Source organism: Ambystoma mexicanum, chromosome 3q, assembly GCF_040938575.1.
Source record: "Ambystoma mexicanum isolate Mex_15411 chromosome 3q, UKY_AmexF1_1, whole genome shotgun sequence".
Taxonomy (NCBI): Eukaryota; Metazoa; Chordata; class Amphibia; order Caudata; family Ambystomatidae; genus Ambystoma; species Ambystoma mexicanum.
In genome coordinates this window covers 398,190,151-398,210,828 of record NC_090926.1, presented here as the reverse complement: position 1 = coordinate 398,210,828, position 20,678 = coordinate 398,190,151, and the positions used below count along the sequence as shown (strand labels likewise).

The 20,678-nt window shown below is 47.5% G+C and overlaps 1 protein-coding gene across 4 annotated transcripts in view; it reads right to left on the bottom strand.

Annotated features, from left to right (window-relative positions):
• FLT4 (fms related receptor tyrosine kinase 4) overlaps positions 1 to 20,678 on the bottom strand; it is a 394,600-nt gene that overhangs the window by 161,644 nt on the left and 212,278 nt on the right. For all 4 annotated transcript variants that reach the window (XM_069654085.1, XM_069654086.1, XM_069654087.1 and 1 more), the window contains exons 3-5: positions 2,290 to 2,564; positions 1,406 to 1,515; positions 699 to 861 (exon numbers count right to left, since the gene is read on the bottom strand). In XM_069654085.1, coding sequence (XP_069510186.1) covers positions 699 to 861; positions 1,406 to 1,515; positions 2,290 to 2,564 — 548 coding nt within the window. The remainder of the gene's footprint in view (positions 1 to 698; positions 862 to 1,405; positions 1,516 to 2,289; positions 2,565 to 20,678) is intronic.

Below are 20,678 nucleotides of genomic sequence, written 5' to 3'. Positions count from 1 at the left end.
CACACTCAGGTCCGTGCTCAGACTTAGCAGTCACATGGGCTGCAACTTGCAACACAGCCCAGTTCTAGTCTCCCAATTCTACAGTCATGTGACCTTCCCGACCTTGCTCTGCGATTAGTACCTACATGTCCCGGCCTTGCTCTGCGATTAGTACCTACGTGTTCTGGCCTTGCCTTTGATTAGTACACACGTGTCCTGGCCTTGCTCTGCGATTAGTACCCGCGTGTCCCGGCCTCGCTCTGTGCTTGGTACCCATCTGTCCCGGGCTTGCAGTGTGATTACCCCTCACATGTCTCGGCCTTGCCATGAAATTTGCACCCACGTGTCCTGCGCTCGCCCTGCAATTAGTTCCTATGTGTCTCGGCCTTGCCATGTGATTTGCACCCATGTGTCCCTCCTTGCACTGTGATCAGTACCCATGTATCCCATCATTGTCCTGTAATTAGTACAGACACGGCCCGGCCTTGCCCAGCCATTAGTACCCACGCATGCTTGCCTTGACCCGCCGTTAGTACCCATGCACCCCCGCTGTGCCTTGCGTTGCGTGCCCATTTGTCTCGGCCGTGCCCTGCGATTAGTACCCACGTGTCCAAAGTATGCCCTACGATTACTACCTGCGTGTCCCGGCCTTGCCCTGTGATTAGCAGCCACCTGAAGCCTACTTTCACGATGCCGTCCAGGCTAATGTCTCCTCTCACCTGTGATGTGGATGAGGTAGGGGTTGGACTTGAAGACTTTCTTGTTGATGGTCGCTTGGCATTCAATGTACAAGTAGTCCCTGATCATGTCGGTGGGAACCAGCATTCCCTTCTTGTTATTCCATGTCACGTCCTTCCCGTCTGGGGCTATAACGGAGAACATCTGGAATGAACCGATGGACACATGTTATTCTTCTGTGATTAACGTGGGGGAAGTTTGAGAGTCAAGATGTTTTTTTCAATTAAAGCACCAAACACTGAAATTCCAAAGGAAGAGAACTATGACCAAATATTTCGTATAGAACATACCTTTTGTAATTCAAAGTTGGCCCAAAGAATGTTCTGCAAGTTCTGGCTCTATGGATGCTTTGGATTATGATCCCCATGCTACCTCACCATTGACTATTCTGGCAAGGACTAATGGGAATTGTAGTCCAAAACACCTGGAGAGCCAAAGGTCACCGACTACTGAAATGAGAAGTTTTCTGGAAAGGTAGATGCTTCTGCTCTGGGTCAGAGGTGTCCACGTGTTAGGCCCCAGCTCCACTGAACTTTCAGAAGCAACAACCTTTCCAGAAATCTTTTAATTTCCCCTGAAGCCCAGGACAAACGTAGGTTCTTGGAGCTTATTCTGGGAGAGTGATTTTCAGCTGTGGCGGAGGGAATGAGATCTTTGAGAAGCAGTAGAGCACCATGCATTTCCGTACCGAGTACAGGGTCACATTGAGATCTGGGATGGACACAAGGCAGGGGATCTGGGTTTTCTCCTTGTTGACCAGCAGAAGGTGCGGCCTGTTGATGAACGGCTGATCCCAATCTAGAAGACGACATCATTACAGAGAGACGGAAAAAGACATTAAACCCAAGCAAACACAATATTGGATCATTTACAAGCAATGTCATTCTTGCGTAAGGGACGGCTCTGTCCCCCCACTGGTCTCCCGGTTTCCCCTACTGTGCTGCCACAAATGGTCTGGCAGCTGTTGTCCTTCACTCCCTGGACCTTATGTCATTTCTTGCAAAGAGCCTCCAGTAGTTATCCACCCTGCTTCTTCTTGCCTCATCTTAAGTTCAATCATTCTCCATTTCAAGGTTCCCAAGAAGGGAAACACCAAACCATCTCCTGCCCTCACCCCCTTTGTTCAAAGTTTCAGTCAAGTCTATTTTTATGGTCTCCAATTCAGCTGTATAATTTTATCCCACTTCACTGAAAGCAAACAGACCCTCTGCCCCCTTGTTGATGGCCATAGCAGTGAGGATAGCGATGGCTTGGAAGACACTTCTCAGAAAACCTTTGGCCACAGGCAGACTACCCTACCTAGAAATCAGGAGGTTTATCATCTAGGATAAGTCACGAAAGTCTGATGGGGCCACTCAGGCAGGCATTAGTGTGACATGTCACCGACTTTGCTTCAACCCTAGCAGGTTTTTAGGGGCCAGTACATCTTAGTGTAGAGCAGTCTGACCCTTGGTTTTACACCTGCTCTCCTCCCATCCATCTTTCCTCCTACTCTGTCCTCTTCATTTTCCTCTTTTCTGCTGCCATTTCCAAGTTCCGTCCCTCTTAGTCATCTTTTCCGTCCCCGCTTACCTCGTACAAAAACATAGGTGCTGACCAACGTTGTGCCTTCGAACCTGGCTCGGATGTGCTTGTAGTAGCACCTGTAGTATCCCGTGTCGTTGGCTTGGGCACCGGTGAGCGTGAACACCTTGCAGTAGGGCTTGGCCATCGTCCCGTCGCACTCTTCGACCCGAGTGGTCCGGTTGTTGACAGTATTCGGGGAGACCACTGGGCCCTTTTCATTCTCACTGGGCTGCACGTTGTTCATGTCACTTGGCCACGACCATTCCAGGGGCAACTGTCCCCTAAAAGAGAATGCACTCTTAATGTGACCTCATGGAGGAGTCTATACTGCTGAAAAGGCATTGCAGAGACTTGGAAGAGACACAATTCAACATTTGTAGGGGTTTAACCTTTTGGGGGACATGGCACAATTTGAATCATTAATATTTTGTTACAAGCAAAGGCAGACAGCAGCATTTTACAAAACCAAGAACAGAAATAGCAGACCCGACTTCTTATGAAATGTCCTCACCCAACCATATCCATTGTGATCTCTGGGGTATATAGAGGCATTTTCTCATCGCCCCTCTCCTTCCGCTGTTGTATTCACAGTTCTGTGGTTTATAAGCCCTGCACATCTGCTCCCTCTTCCATGAAGTAGAGTTACACATCCTCCCCTCTCTCATCACAAGATCTCTCTTGTAAATCTTGCTCCCGCAGGTTGGCTCCAATTTGGACCATTTCTAATGTATCATGGTCATTTTGAAAATGTGACCTTCAGAGGTGGCCCCTTTAGGCTTGATTGTCACTGAAGCACATTTGGAGATGTTCTCGGCATCACAGATCTGGTCCTTCTACCTTATGCACACTTCCTGGAGCTGAAGCACATCTGGAGAAGTCTGGAGCCTCTCCGAGACGGTCGTGTGCAAGTGCGATTGATAAAGATGTGCTCCAGGGCATCTAGGCAATGTTCCAGGGAGCTCTGGATTTGCTCTAGATTTAAGATTTAGGCTTAGTGAATCAGTAGGGAGTAGGGGTAACGCTGAGGTGCTATGGGCATCTCCTGATTAGCTCCAGTCCCATTTCTCAGATGTGCCCCCCCACCTCAGCCAGTCCATAGTTATCCCTGACTTGTTCTCCACAGCAGGGCTTATAGCCCAGACATGGCCTCCAGAACTAGAAACCCAAACTTGAACACAGTACAATTTTTTAGTTTGGGCTATTAGGTGGCACTTAAGCACCACCTAAAATCCGAAACTATTTTACTGGAGTACGGGTAGTGGGGAGATGACATGTGAGAAGGGACACACAACTTGTGGCATTGTTTAGTTATTTACCCACCCATTGACTGCCCGAGACCATGATAATCCCTATGACTATTCCCACCCACTGCCTGCACTGCCAATCCCAAAACACACCCTCTTGGGATCTCTTTGAACTTGCTCTTTTGAGCAGTAACATCAAACGGTGGCCTCCCAGAGCAGTTTCTAAGCTGTCAGCTGAGAGTTGATGGCTTAATTACAGTTATAAATGGCTACTGCTGTAATAAAAACGTCTTCACCAAGTGTGCCTTCAGCCACTTCACGTATATCTCTTCCGTGCACTCTGAAGTCCTGTTAAAACAAGCAATGACAAAGCCAACAGTGTACACTTGCAGTATTAGATAAGCATTTGCCAGGTACTGCCATTATAGGCCCAGGTTACCATTCTATCTTCTGGCTGTTGTGATCTTATGGCCAGGTAGTACCATTATATCAGCTCTTTGTAAATGCCTATCCCTTATCTACACAAACGCACAAACAGTTGGCTTTGCCAATGTTTGTTTAAATTATAAATTGTTAGCGCTTTTCCTGGCGAATAATATTGTGCATTGAAAAATGTTGTGGAAAATTCTGCAATAAAATCACTGGATACAAGATACAACAGTTGATTAGGCCCCAGTACTAATTTATACTGAGGTAAAACCCTTCAGTTGATTAGCTTGAACCAACAGTTTAAAAGAGCATCGAGTAGAAATGCCCTCTTTTGGGATTAACTGCCAATAGCTCCTGAAATATATTCAATCTCAAAGGAATCTAGTTCGGTGTGCGTCCGCAGGGCGGGGCCCTGGACTTGGAATCGTGGGGAAAATACCAGACTATTCCAATCAGCCAAGTCTTGCGGGAGGTTAGTGAACAACAGACGGAAAATGCAGACCAACCAATCCCAGGGAAAGCCAGAGGGTGTCCTCCAGCAAAGCAGACAGGAAGGGCCCTTCCTTGCCCCAGGAATGTTGACTCGGAGAATCCCTGCTCAGAGCGTATTATTGTTTTATGTGAAAGTTATTATAGTTTACGCAAGTGGGAGAACACGCTTTGAAAACTCTGAACGGCCACATGAAGTTTGCTTTGAGGAGCTGGTGCCGCTGGGACGGAGTCAACCACATGTCAGTCACCATAAATCATGTGAAGGGCGGCCTCATTACAAGTGTGGCGGAGCGGGAGTGGAGGATTTACCTGTCCTGGAGGAGAATCCGCCAACTCTGCGCCGCAAAATCGACAAAATCTATTCCACCAGTGTAATTACATGGATTCCACGGAATTCCATGGAATCCCACTGGTGGAATAAAGGCCTATGGAATCATAAAACATTATTTACACTGCCACCACCACTTGTAATCCGGTGGTAATTTGGCCAGACCAAGGTGCAGTAACGGTAATTCAGTTAGGCGGTATTTCAGTGGATTTACTGCCAGAATACCGCCCAACTCGTAATGAGGCCCAAAGTACAGTTTTTCAAGAATAAACACAGCATGACATTTTCCGGGTGTACCTTGAGACACAATCATAAATTTGAAGCATTTTATCAGCGTGCGTTACGGTACGCAAGTTAAAGGACTTTTTTAACCTATGTGTCTAGGCGCAAGGGGACTTCACTGGGAGCTATAAAAAGAAAGATCCAGCAACACTTACGAAGCTGCATCGACTCCAAACCTATGACAGTGCCCAGATCTATGCAGGAGGCTGCACGGCAGGCCGGGTCACACAGTGCGCCTCATTGCGTCTGTTTCTGTCAGAAATACCACCGAACTCGTTTACTGTTACGGCAACTTGGTCTGGTGGGTTTACTGCCAGATTTCGAGTGGGGTAATGTCACGTTACCACCATTTTTGACTGTACCGCCACCGGACAGGGGTTTAAGGCCCAGAATGTCTTGCTTCTCGCCTACATGTGGAGACAGTAAAAAAAATAGCCGGCAAGACGAAGTGTTACCATCACGAATGAGACTTTAACGGGGCAAAAAAATCAACCTTTTCCGGTAGTTTTTCCGGAATTTGCTGGAGAAAGGGACAAAACCTCCAAACTCGCATCTGTGCCGCCACCTTACAGGAATTTGTGAGGTTTCATTGGAAACATGTCCACCTCCCCATGGCTCCCAAAATAATGCACAGGGGCTTTTTTCAGAGGCTGCACCCTCAAAGTAAGAAATGAAACATTCCTTCAGAGTGGGCGAGTCTTCCTTCTAACCACAGTGCTTTGTTTACTTTTCATTGAATACAAGCGACCCCAATCTGGTGCTTTGATCTACCTACTATATACAGGCTGATAACCCCCCCCGAACCCCCCCACCCCCTACCTCGCACCCTCTCCCGCCGCCACACTTCCTTTCATCCAAGAAAAATAACTCCTGCCCGGTCAGTCTCTTTCCATAAGGCCTCCACAAACGTTATTGTTTTATTGCTCTCTAAATCATAGCAAAGCTGGTGGGGAAGCAGGGGCAAGGGGTGGGGGGTGGGGAGGAGGGGAGGGTGGGGAGGCCTGCCACACAGCACATAATCAGGCCTCTGGAACTGATGGTGCCACATCATTTAAAAAGCTGCTCCTTAGTTTGGCGGTGCCGTAACAAAAGGACCACTTTTACTTCAGTGCCAAATTCCGACTTTCGAGGTAACGTGGAGGAAAACCTGCAGCACTTGGCCAGGGGTATTTCCACCACCTTATCTCCAGAAAATTGAGGAATTACAGTTGGCAGAATCACCATTGGCGGTAATTCCGCCAAACACCAATGGAGTACTATCATTACGACCCAGGCGGTAAGTTACCGCCTGGGCCGTGACTTTACCACCATGGCGTAAACGTAGTTTACGCCATGGTGGTTGGCGGACTTACCGCCCCATTCCGAGGTCGGCGGGGCGGTAAGTCCCCAATCCCCATTTACCCTTCCCCATTCCCATTTTTGCCCCATAGGGCATAATGGGAGTGGGGAAGGCGTTAATTACGCCACCGTAAATTACGGTGGCGTAATTAACTCCATGGTCCCTTAGCGCCATGGATTTTAACACCTGCTAAAAGCAGGTGTTAAAAGCGCCATGGCGCTAAGGGACCTCGTAATTGGCGGTAAGGGGTCGGCGCAGCTAACGCTGGCGTAAACCCCTTACCGCCAGGGTCGTAATGAGGCCCTATGGGTTTCCGGAATGGCCTCGGAATATGGAGGATTTACCTGCAGTTCCAAGGTGGTGACGCAGCAGTAACAGTCATTCCGATTAGTGGCTTTGCCACTGGTAAATTCACAAACTGAAAACGAGGCCCAACGGGCAACGCCCAGTGAAAGGGACTGGAGAGGGGGAAGGGCATTTGCGAGGGGCAGGGGGTAAATACCTCACACCATCAAGCAGGCCAGCAGGAACACTCCTGGGGGTCCAATGCAGTAATAGGAAGTCAGTCCTGAGTGCGATAGAAGGACCAGGGTCTGGCCAATGTAAGGAGTTCTAGGACTGGCCGATCCCGCAGGGACGAGGGATGGTGCACGGTTGCGTGGCTCAGGTCTTCATTACCGCAGGGATGAGGGATGGTGCACGGTTGCGTGGCTCATCTCTTCATAACCGCTGGGATGAGGCATGGTGCACGGTTGCGTGGCTCAGGTCTTCATAACCGCAGGGACGATGGATGGTGCCCGGTTGCGTGGCTCAGGTCTTCATAACTGCGGGGACGAGGCATGGTGCACGGTTGTGTGGCTCATGTCTTCATAACCGCGGGGACGAGGGATGGTGCACGGTTGCGTGGCTCAGGTCTTCATAACCGTGGGGACGAGGGGTGGTACCTGATTGCGTGGCTCATGTCTTCATAACCGCGGGGACGAGGCATGGTGCATGGTTGCGTGGCTCATGTCTTCATAACCGTTGGGACGAGGCATGGTGCACGGTTGCGTGGCTCAGGTCTTCATAACCGCGGGGACGAGGGATGGTGCCTGGTTGCGTGGCTCAGGTCTTCATAACCGCGGGGACGATGGATGGTGCCCGGTTGCGTGGCTCAGGTCTTCATAAAATCCAAAAGGCTTGAAGTACCGGGTGGCTTCTTATCGCCTTCCTGAAGTGCCAGTGATGTTTTTCTGGGAACTCATTCCAGGGATTTGGTCCTATTGCTCTTTTTCCTCTGCCATGGGCTCTAGTGGGTAATGCCACTGGACGTGCCCTGTGTTGGCAGAAGGGAGGTCCCTTTTAGGTTGGTACTGATTAAATTCATTGTACAAGTATTTCGGGCACTTATTCCAGACTGCCCGTACAGTAGGCACACAACAAATTAAAGTTTACTCTGACTTGTAGGATGGCAGTGCAAAGCATTTTCCCGCTGGCGAGACTTAGAGTGGCATGTGATGTTACATATTGGCTGTATATTGCCAACGCTGTGCAATGTCTACTTTAAACTACCAAGGGCCCAATGCATACAATACAATTTCCGGGTGCAAGTGGCTTTGCACATGCGCAAATGGAAAAAAGTAGAAATATGTGCTGTTTCCAATTTCTAAGTGGGATCTTTCACAAGGGAGCAAATGTGGGCATTGCAGGGGAGGGGGGTGGGGTGGGGTGACCTCAAGCGTACGCACACATCATGCATTCATGAAATGTATGCACTGATAAATGTGAGCAAAACCCCTGGACTTCCCTGCACCTGTTTGAACCCCTTACAGGAGAGAAGGCCACACCCAGAAGGGTCATTCCTGACTGAGCTCTCACTACCTTCGCTTTGAGAAGCACTGGTATGAGTTGCGGAATTCCTAAAGACGTTTCTACACTTTTGTTAAGGTTGAAACCAAACCCTGAATCTATATGCTCCAGCGGATGCGTATTGCCACCGCCTGGTTAATGCCAGCAGGGCGGCAGCACGGTCGGTCCATCAACGCTGCAATATGGACACTAGCTTTAAACGTGGCATGAACTTTCGAATTGAATATACAGTGAGCGGTTCAGAACCATGAGTGGCCTGGAATCAAAGCCCTGACGTCCCAGGAGCTGTTACATCTGCCAGGATCTTCAGAGGCCACAACCTAGAGAGATCAAGTCTCTGTCTTATTCAAAATACCAGAAACGAATTCAGATTGGGCATAAGCTCAATCGACTCAGGGTCATCTCAATTTAAAAAACAGGATTTCATGATTACACAAATACCACGTTTGAACCACTTTTTAAAGCGCAGGGATGAGAAAAAACTATTTTCAAGTACAATCTTTGCGATAGAATTCATCCAAACAACATTTCATTTCGTGGTCTAATGCTGTCACCAATCCTTTTCTTTGGTCCCCTGTTTACAATGGTATTATTTTCAGATGAAATGTCGACACATTGGGTTTCGGCCTCTCTGAGCTAACAATATATTGCCCCCTTTTACGTACAGTGTCCTTCATCAGGACAGACACATTTAAAATCTCAGCAACAATGCCCTTGTGTCATTGATGCCATGAATTTCTTTAATGTATGTGCTTAACTTCTTTTAAAATTAATTTCTATGAATCAAGTGAACTCCAGGTCGGAGAGGCATTTCCTTGACTGGTGGTGGGATGTGCGACCGTCTGGTGGTTAAGGAGAAGGACAGCAAAGGGCTGAGACAGCAAAAAGGTCCACGGAGCATTTTAGACGGATTGGTTGACATTTTTAGGGTAGGTGTCCAGAGACCGGTGTTGCAATGTTTTGTTTCGTGCCGTGTTGTGGTCTCATTTAAGTGCTGGGTAGTTTTGTTTCAACTGCGGGTGGAGGGGCTTATGTCATCGAGGCCTCGGTGTGAGAGTTGTGTCTATGTTGTGGCCTCACCTTAGGGTTGATGGGAACCCTGGGGCCTGACAATGTTTTTATATCTGACTTTGTTTTCTCTATTTCTGTTTCTGTTTGGGCATTTCTGGCCTTTCTCCCAAACGCCTGTAGGAGATTTTGGACATTATTTTCCTTTGCTCCTGTAGTTTTTGGGACAGTGGACATGGGACATGTAGCAACATCTGCGGTTTGTTTTCTTTTCAGATTTTCTTTTCATTGTCTCCTGTTTTAGGAGATGTGGATTGGGGAAGGTGCTTTTGCCAGGAAACTTCCCCCACATATTGTGGACATGAGGGATGGGGTTGGAATTGGGGGAAAGTGTTGAGTTAGTGGTTCCTCGTGTTTGTTATGACATTTGATGTCTGATGCATGACTGCACTTTCTCTTCAGGGTATGATGTTTGGTGGCGTGGTGTGGTGCTGCAAAGGGTATGACACTGCCGCAGGAGTATTTTTTCAGTGTCAGTGATTATGGTGCTGTGATATTCTGCATGGGGTCATTGCAAGCTGCAGTGGTATTCTGCAAGGAGTTTCATCTTTAGGTGCTGTGGCAGTCTGCAGGGAGTTTACCTTTTGGTGCAATCTAGGTGCAGTTGTATTCTGCAAGGAGTTTTTAGGTGCAGTGGCATTCTGCAGGGAGTTTTACTTTTTGGTGCAGCCAAGGTGCAGTAGTATTATGTAAGGAGTTTTCCATATTTTCGGTGTATTGGCATTCTGCAGAGAGTTTCACCTTTTGTTGTAGTCTAGGTGCAGTGGTTTTCTGCATGGAGTTTTTAGGTGCAGTGGCATTCTGTAGGTAGTTTTACCTTTTGGTGCAGTCAAGGTGCAGTGGTATTCTGCATAGGGTTCATTTCGAGGTGCAGTGGTATTATGTAAGGAGTTTTCCATCTTTTAGGACATTTCAAGGTGCAGTGGTATTCTGCACGGACACCTGTCAGGGATTATGGTGCAGTGGTATTATGGATGTGAGTCACTTCAAGATGCTGTGATCTTGCAGGGGGTTTTTACTTTGTTTTCAGTAATTAGGTTGGGTTCCATCCATTTTGTGCAAATCTAGTTGTTACTGCATTTTCGGTAATTAGGTCAGTTTCCATCCGTTTCATGGCAGTCATTGACTTTTAAAGTGTGACTTTGTCATCTGTGGCAGGCAGTCCTGTGTTGCCCATTGTTTTGACCAGGTTGGAGCTTTGCCTGTGTGGCGTTTTGTGTCATTGCCAGTTTGGTGGGTCTTTGTTGTATGACTTTCGTGGTTAGGGGGTCTTGTTCATGTTGTGCGTAAGTTGTGGCAGAGTATGGTCTTCTGGCATGCTTAGGCTATTGGTGGTGTCCAGCTGGATTGGGGATGTTTTGTGTAGTCTTGTTCACAGGAGAGCATTTTAGGTTGTGCACAGTCGTGGCAGGCCGGGAGCTTCCAGAGTGGCAGTCTCAAGCGGAAGGTGTTTAGGTTATTTGGTGGTCAGGTGTGTTAGGCTGTTTTGCTCAGGGAAGAGCAAAGGGTAGTGCTCAGGCGTGGCAGGTCTGAGGCCCAACGGACAGCCCAGGGCAAAAGGTGTCTGTTTCCTTGGAGGTTTTTAATCTGGTCGGATAGCAGTGGCAGTTATGGTTTGTCCTTTGGTTATTTCGGTAGGCGCCATTCTGTTTTTCCTGCTTTGTGTTGGTTTAGTTGTGCTGGAGGTTTGAGCTTGAGTTTTCAATTCACGTTGGTCTGCACATTGAGTGTGTGTGCCTTTGGAATTCTGCGGCTTGCTAGGATATTTTGTGATAGGGTTTGGGGTCTCCTGTTCCATTCTGTGGCCATGGATGGTTCTGGGAGTTGGTTGCGCGGTTGTGCCATGCCTTCATCATTTTTGGTGATATATACGGAGTGAGAGGTGTAGTATTCTGCTGGTCAGAGTGCATGCTATTGGAATGCATGTTGCAGCTGGTGGAATGCATTGCATGGGTGGAAAGTTCTGCGTGCCAGGCTTTCTGCTTACTGGCAGTTGGAAGGAGCTGGTTGGGGGTGCTGGATGCAGTGTTATACGTCCTATACATGACATCATCTTGGACACTGGCAATAAAGTACTTACCCTACTGGACTCTCCTGGTACTCATTAGCTGGAAGAACCCTGCTACTTCACAGTGCCTCTCCTGCAGTTCCATCAATGTTTGCCTCAGCCTGTCCCCTTGGCTCCGTATACCCCCATTGCCCTGCCAGCAACCCCATTATAAACCTGCCCCGTGTTCTCTAACCTCTAGATGGCTCGGCTCTAGCAATCTCCTCATCATCTCTCCCACCGCAGCCATAGAAATAGTGGAGGTAATAGCTATTTTCCTTGTTTGTGGCCACCATTTTAGTTTGTAGCTTGTTTCGAAGGGGAATTGGCACTCTCTTTATGCGCACTGGTGAATTTCCCGTGAAAACAAACTCCTATTACAACCTGGACATTGACCTCGGTACTAATAGGGATAATCCCTGAGTTTGGGGGTGGACACAGGCAATAAAGTCCTCTCTGTGGCACTCGCTTTGCTCAGGTCTACCAAGGCTCGAGCTTTGCGGGCCATTACCACTCATGTCCGCCCCCAAACCTGGAGTTTAATGCTCTATTAGCACCCGCGAGCTGAGCCGTAGCCAGTCAGATGGTTTAGAATGCCGGCATTATGGCATGGCATCCATGGTAATAATCCTCATTTCGCCTAGGCGAAAAACTCAGGTTGGTGGGCTTTTATCAGCCATATGGCCCGCCCTGACAGCCAATAACCGGGTCTGAGGTTTATTCGACTAATGTATCAACTACAGGGCTGTGTGGTTGACCTCAGTGTCACAAGTTCGGAACCCGGCAGGTCCACTCAGCCCTTCATCCTTCCAAGGTTCATAAAATGAGTAACCTTGAGCTGGGTAAGATTAAACATCATAACCATAATGCCCCACTGCGATAAACATGTGTTCTGTAAACAAACCTGTTATGTTATGCTAAAGTATGCTGTGTACAGTATTGCACAGAGCCCATACGTACCGCATAGCCCTTTTGTGACTTCCTATTTGCAGTTTTATGTTATGTGTGGTTATCTCAGGGATCAGTAGTTGATGGAATGGGGAAGCGAGCCATGGGGAAATGAGGCATACAAAATACCAGACTCCCCTACATCCCGTATCTGTCCAACTTTGCCCACCTCACAAAGAATTGCAAGTCTCCTACCAGCCAGCATCAACGACCCCATCTGTGTCCACCTCACCCCCCCCCCAATATTAGTAAAGTCAATCAATCTCCCTTCAACTCCTGTGGCATCTGTGGCCCTTAGCTCACCTGTGTAGTGTTGTCCCCTAGCAACCTAGGACCGACGTATGCCAGCATCACTGGCCTTCGACGGAGAGCATCTCCTTTTTGCGGTGCCTATCTTGTCTCCATTGGTGCAGCTAATATTGTCACCGAATTGAATATGGGGAAATATAATGGGCTAATGCTACATGTTAAAGCACAAAGGCCAAGCAGTGGTTAAAGTTGCCAGCTTCACAGTGCACCAAGTCATTAAAGGAGTCCATGTTGAGCTAAAAATGGCTCCATACTGGCGCTATCAGGCCTGTCCTTTGGGGATTTCCCTATTGCTTTATGGAACAGTCTGAGCTTAGCTTTAGCCTCCAAAAGCTTTCCTCTAGCAGGCGATATCACTGATATCTTAGAGTTCTTTATGAATTAAATGTTGCCCTTCAACACTATAAAAATGACATTCTTAAAATGAATGGCAAGACTCCCTGAATAAGATATTCGCTTCTCGTAACTTGGCTAACTGAGTTTCCAAAACATTTTTTAAAAAAACACTAAAAACCCTGATCATGGACACTGACACCTTTTTTTTTTAACCAACAATCTTTGCCAGAATATTCGAAATATCTTTAATAGCAAGATTGAAAGTACCCAACTAACTCTAGTGGCACCCGTGCAAGACCCAGAGGCACTAGTGCCTGCTCGAATGAAATCTCCTGATTTCTCGCTGTCAGCCTTCTCTGAACTGGAGCCACTGCCCAAAGATGGCCAACCTCTAGTTTGAAAAGGATTGGACCTTTGATAAGGGAGAGACTACTAGACCTCATTCATTTCTTGTTTTCCCCCGGCTCCATGCACAACAAAGTGCAGTGCTCCCCCTGTTGAAACAATCCACTCCAGATCCAGCTCACTCAGCTAATTATCGGTCTATTTCTCACCTAACATTTGGAGGCAATTTCTTTTAATCTGCTGCTGTTTCTCTGCCTCGGGTTTTTAATTGAAGAAAGTGATGTTCTTGCTCATTGCAAGGTAGGCTTTAGGCCTTTTATGGGCACAGAAACAGTGATTATCCCAACAACAGAGGCCATCCAGAGGTTGGTAGATAGCGGGGGGGTCGGGTCCTCATGTTATTAGACCTCACTGCGGCCTTTGACAGCTTTGATCACCCCATCCTCCTGGGTCACCTACAATTACTGGGACAGTTCCAGGGCTCAAGTCCTTAAAAATAAGTGTGTGTGGGGGAGGTGAGGAGGTGGGGGTGTTCTGACGCGCACTGGGAAGTGAAATCATGGGACGTCAAAGTGAAATATGCAAATTTCATTTAGCTTAACATTCATGGTTTAAAAAAAAACAGACACAAAGAAAAAGCATTTGCCAGGAAAACAAATTTTAAAAATGACCTTTCTGCCTAATTATTAAATGCACACACCTTTTAAAGCTAAGGACCTGTACCATAACCTGTAACATAACATGCACTGTAAAGGAAGATGTCAAAATAAGACATTTTAGCATATACAAGGAACGATTCACTGTAACTATGTGTTATTTATTTATTTAGAAATTTCTTAAAGCCAGAAGGGGGACGCTGTCCACCCGCTCAAAAAAGTGGGTGGTCACTGTCCACCCACGTGGTCCCTATACTTGAGCCCTGGTCACTTCTTTTTTGAGTGAAAGAGGTCAATCTGTGAGAGCTAACCATTGTGCATCAGATTAATTAAAACTGAATTGTGGAGTCCCCCAGGGCTCTGCCTTTTCTTCGCTTCTATTTAATTCCTAAATTAACCGCTGGCATATTTTTACATTCATTTGGCACAACTGTCTGTACTTATACTAATGAGTCTAGAATCATGTTGAGCCTGGATAGTGATCAACTAACTCATGAATCCGTTATTTGAGCCAGGTGTGTTGGTGGTTAATGGCTGGATGAATCAAAATCATCTTAAATTCAGTCTAAGCAAAATGGAAATCCTTAGTCCCAGCCATCCATTTACTACCTGTTTGCTAGATTTCTAGCCTTCTATTTTAGGATCTTGCCCATCTCCACCCACGCAGGTTTGCAATTTGGACACTATTATGAATGCACAACTTTCTAAGAACTCGCAATTTACTAAAGTGATTCAATGTTGTTTTGGCCTGATGTGGTCTTTTAAAAGGTGCTGATATATTTTGTGCTTCCCCACCAGGCCACTTGGGTAATCGCGTTCCTAAATTCACGACTGGACAAATGCAATTTGGTATATTTGGGTCCCAAAATATGCCACAAAGAGATTGCAAAGGGTTCACAACTCCGCTGCCAGGATTCTTTTGAAGTTTCTGCACTCTGCCAATATTACTCAAGCTCTTCGCCAACTTCAGTGGCTGTGCATCGAAAACAGATCATTTTTAAATCTCTTTGTTTGTTCCACAAGACTCCCTTTTCACCCGGCGTCCTTATTCTTTCTCAACATATTTTATTCTCTATAAACTCACTAGATATTCACGCGCTCTGGTTCCGAACTGATGAGGGTTTGCCCCATACCAACTATTGTGATGGGGAAGTGACGCCTTCTCAACTGAACTTTCACGACAATGCAAAACATGTTCCTTCTCCTCTGTGTTTAGAATGTTACTTCTTGTCTTTAGGAAAACAAATCAAACTGTATCATTTTCCATGAACATCTTAAGCTGTGTCAGTCTAGAGTTATGATGGGCCTTTGTGAGGGCTCTATATAAATGCATATTCCCATGACATTCCACATCGTTGACATACATTCTTTTATTTATTTATTTTTTATTTATTTATTGCATTTATTTTACGCCCAAACCCGGAGGGCTGTTTTTGGGACACTATTTCCTGATGCTGAAAAGCAGTACTCACATATTCTAGGACTGAGCTAGTGTCCTTGTTACTGGCGCTGTCCAATCGAGAGGCAGAGAACGTGCACCAGATCCGCCAGCGTCAGCCTATGCACCCTGGGCTATGTACCTTGGCCGCGTAGCTTCCCCCGTGGCCACCTGCTTTGCACGCCGCACCTCTCATCGTCCCATCGGGCCACACTCTCTGCTCACTTTCCAATGCTGCTGGGCCAGCTCTTGCGCAGACTCCCTACATAAGGCGCCCAGGTGCATGTATGATCAATGAGCACCTCCACTGCCTGACGCAGTGCGCTCTGTCGGCAGCATGCCCTTGGGTACACGGGCAGTTATTTTCCATCCAACCGCATCTTGCTTCTTTCACAGCAATCGTCTGGGTGCTAATAGCAACAATCCCTGTGTTCCAAGGGGGACATAGGCAGTACCCTCTCCGAACACTCGGAACCCTCACTTCCCTAGGCCTACAAAGGCTTGAGTTGGTGGGCTGTTATCACACATATCCACCCCCGAACTCGGAGGTTATCACTATATCTCCAGCCCTAGAATATTTGGGGAAATAGACTGGTAGTCAGGAAGCAACTAGGAGTAAATATAATTTCAAAAATGTTACATATTCCACGATAATATCACACGGTACCAGGATATAGTCATTGCAGCAGTGGATATCTTCAACATAGCAGCTGATATCCACATAACAGCTAATTGTCGATGTGGCGTAGCAGTGCAGTTCAAGCTGTAACAGAGGATGTTGTACTGTTGCAACTGTAGTTGTCATTTTCCCTCCTTGTAGTAGTTGATATCCTCTCGTTTCTAGCTGATATTATGAATTTAGCAGCATTTATCGTTCCTGTAGTAACAAATATCTTCCCCATAATCGCCGATATCACAGTGTTGAAGCGGAGAATGCCGCTACTAGCAGGAGAGAAGTAGGGAGATTTTGCAATAGGCCTCATAGACCCAAATGGCTTGCAAAGATGGGAAGAATTAGCTGATTGCCAGGAAGGCATTTGACCTACTGGCGCCTCAGATCCTCCTTTAAAAGTTAGGACAGCCTGCTAATGACACCACCCATTTTTGCCATCAAAAAAAGAAAAAACTACAAACTAGATGTCCGCAATGGAAATGGCAGCCGTGGCTCTGGGCGATGCCCCTTGTCCATTTCCTGGCCAGTCCACGGGCTCTGGGTGGGGCCCGTACAGCTGTGTCGTCGTCGACATTCATGGACTGAGGTAAGTGTCCCTATTGATTTTTTATTTGGGGGTCTCTGATGTGGGGAGAGAGGAGAGTGGGAGGAGAGTGTTGATAGGGATGCGGCAGTGGACAGGTCACGGTGACCCAACGGCTCTCTCGGAAAGCCGTGCTCCAAGCAACCTGATTCGGTGCTCCCACCCACCTTGCTGCTAATCGTCAGGAAAGGACCATAAAATCGCTCTATAGCAAAATTCAAGAATAAAAAGCCCGGAAATAGTTCCTTTTAATATTTGGAAGCAGAGTTGGACCGGGAAATATAACAGGCTAGGCAACCAATGGCGCTTTGAAACACTATTCTGTTGTATAGGCGCCTAACAAATGCTCAATAAAATAAATAACCAAGTGGCCCACAATCGCCAATGGCAATTTGCTGCTTTTGGTGATAAACGATACCCCTGAGGAGCATTTGTCGGTCAGCTTTGTTGTGAATAGCGCGCTTTAACGCACACTTGGGGCCAGATTACAGAAATTTTGCACTGCTGCAAGTGCAGAGTTTGCACAATATGAGCCCTGGGGCATAGTTTGCCCTATTTATTTAAAACACTGGGACACATTAAAAAACCATTGCACATCGACAAGCACAGTTTGGCATATTAAATGCACCAGGACTAAAATTGCCCTGACGCTAAAAAGATACATTTTTGATGCATTGTTGTATCAGGGCAAAGTTTGCCGTAGTGCTAATACCATTCCGTATTATTGCCCTAGTGCAAACATGTAGTGAAAAAAAAATGTTTTGCAATTTTTTTCCCTGGTGCTTTTAATATGCCAAACTGCACTTGTCAAGGTGCAATGGTTTTATAATGTGTCTCAGTCTTTTTAAAAATAGGGCAAAGTCCTAGTGCATATACTGCACACATTTTGCACTTGCACCGGTGCAAAATTTCTGTAATCTGGCCCCTGGTCAGTAACATTGTGCAAAACTGCCAGCTGCACAGCATTGATCAAACTGGCCCACATTAACATGTTATGTCGTCTGTTCACAGTTTGCCCTATTACCATATAGGCCAGCAGACGCCTGTTTGGAAGACTCCAGCTCCTGATTTACAAAAGCGTTATTCAAAAGGAAAATCCCATTGAAAAACGCGTTTGCAACCCGGCCCTGTATAACCCGAGCTAGCTGCGTGTTTTGGCCTGCCCATCCTAGCCCTCTTGTCTCTGCTCGCGCTGGCACTGCGGCCTCCCGCCTTCTTTCTACCTGCTGCTGACTTTGCTGTGCAACTTGACTCCTGCGCTCCACCTTTGGGCTTGTATATTTTCCTGTGTGTCTGCGCAGTGTACGTTCACGTTCTGTGACACCCGCCAGGCCCACGCAACTGCCCTCCTGAGCTCGGTTTTTTTTTTCTTCACACCACTTCACAAATCACCCGCTGTTCGTGTCTTTTTTTTTGCTTCACCTTATGCACTGCGTTTACGTTTCCTTTGATTTTTGACCGCTCCCGCCCCCACTCCTCCAGTGTTTTTGACCCATTCCCTGCCTTGCCTCTCCTCCAAGTTCTCAGTTTATTTATCCGCTGCCTGTTTTAAAGACCACCATCCATTCTATCCCCGCATACAATCCCAGGACCTCAATCAACTGCCCTCTGCGCACGTGGTGACATGAATACAACATTCTACTGTTGCCTGCGTTACTTTACCGCCGGACCTGACTGGCCGTGTACCTCACACCAACGGACGAGGACAAGGGCTTTCTCAGCAGGGAAAGAAACTGCACCTCCTCCCTCCATATATGGCGCAGTGCAGGGCACTTATAAATGGCGGTGCCGCGTAGAGCAGGGGGTCGCCATTATGTGCCTAGGAATAACGGTAACAAGACCCTCGTGGTATGAAGGTTCGCCGGAAAGGGCCTTGGTCAAGGTTCTCCCAGCTTCTCCACTAGCAGTGCCTGGTGATGCAGACCGCGTCATTATGCTAACGTACCCAGCAACACATTATATCATAGCCTATGTCAAACAACAGAACACACTAAACGTTTTAACAGGTCCCATTCTACTACCAAAGTTCCAGCATTTATCATTGGCACAAAATAATCTCTCAGCTGCCTTGGTACAGACATGATAAGATTGGTTATTTATAACACGCTTAATACCCAGAGGTTTCTAAGCACGGATCCCAGGATCGAACCTGTGTTGCTCTGTGTCGTCTTGCTTCCAAGGCGAGCAGGTTGCCGCTGAGCGATCCTCCCGAGACATTACTAGCATCATAGGGTGTCTGGCGGGCCTTTGGATCACCACGGCCCCTGGGATCAGTTGTTTTGGAGCCTGGGATTCCAGGCCTGGCGAAGGCTGTTCTTGGGATTCTGCGACCATGTCTGAAAGGGCGTGAGGAGGCCCTGGTGCCAGGCTTTTGGTGGTACCAGGAGAGTTATCAGGATGACATACTGAATCTTCTGGCTGTGGTCCCCTGCTTGACATGTCTCTGAAGAAACTGGAGTTTCTGGTAACAGTGTCGTAATTTCATTGTGCAGTTATCATCAAGCCTTTTCCTACAGAGACTTCCAACGGTTGCGGCTCGAAAGGCAAACTTAGTTTGCTGGCCTTCTGTTCTTGACCAGCACGCTATCACCTCTTCTGAACTTAGTGACTAGCAGGTCTCCTCTGAGACTTTCCTTGGTATTACGACGCAGGTGTCTTTCCCTGACCACGTCATACTTATTGCTCTGACGCTACCTTGTCAGATGCGGTGACAGCGTGCCTCACAGACCGCTCCCCATGAGACCCTCAGCCGGGGATACTCCCTGAATAAACTATTCAGAATGGCCCAGGGTCAAGGACATAGTACACAAAGATCCCTGGATCAGTTCCTCAGGAATTGAAAAGCGGTTCCTTCAAGTGTGGACCACTCCCATGCAGAGCCCCTCTTGGGTGGTGTAGTGGCTCCAACGAAGTAGCCAGAATATTGACAAACTGCCCAGAGTGGGTGGCCATAATGAGGAAGTTCTGCGCTTATTCGTTGCAGAGCCAAAGTAATATCTCGGACAATTTGAGCGTCGGTCGATAGGCCTGCAGCCTGAAACACATACCCAAAGAATTCCAGCCTTGTGCGGAAGAATTCATACTTTTCCCTGTCGAGTGTTGTTAATTATTGTTCTTGTTATCGAGCCAATACATAGGCAAGGCGTTCAATATGTTCGAATTCAGTGGATGTATATACCAAATTGTCGTCACTTATATTGAGCACCCCTGACAGTGCAGCCAGTACACTTGTGATAATGTGCCGGAAAACTTCTGCTGCGGAAGAGATCCCGAAGCTCAGTCTCTTGTATTTGTAGAGACATTTATGGTTGTGAATGCTGTGACATGGTGTCGTACAAAAATGTCGCCCTCATATGTGCGCCCCCACAGTCATTGCGACTTTGGAGGCGCACAAAATGAGGGTGACATTTACTGCTCCCAAGCAGAGGCAGGGTTGCGGGGGTGTCCCCCGCTCTTCCTGGGCGCAGTAATGGGGGTCGGGAGTTGCAGGGGTGTCCCCCGCTTACCATTTTCGGAAAGCGGGGGACACTTAAGAAAAAATAAATAAATAAAGCACCCTGCGGCGTCAGCTCCAACCTACGTTAGTGGGAGGATCTGACACTGCAGGGATCGCAGGGTGCGGGCGGCACACGCAGAAGTGTGCTGCCATAAAGGTAAGGGGGTTGGGGGATTGGGAGGGGTAATGCAGGCCAGGGGAAGTGGGTACAGTGATCCATATGATCATTGCGCCATGCCGTAACTGCCGTCGGCATTTTCGGTGTCGCAGTTGCAGGCGGCGCAGTGATCACATAGATCCCTGTGACATATCTGGATTCGGGGTGCAAGAACACCTGATGGTACCGGTAGTTCAGGTGTAACTTGGAAAGTATTCTGCTTCCTGGAAATCTGCTATGTCATTAGGTGCTTCTCTCTTTTTGTGGCCTGGTTTGGGAGGTGGATGTCCACACAGCTGCGTACAAATCCCAGCTGGCTCAGCTGGGTGGTGATTACGATGGGAGAAACACAGGGTGTAGGGCTTTGCACCTTTTCA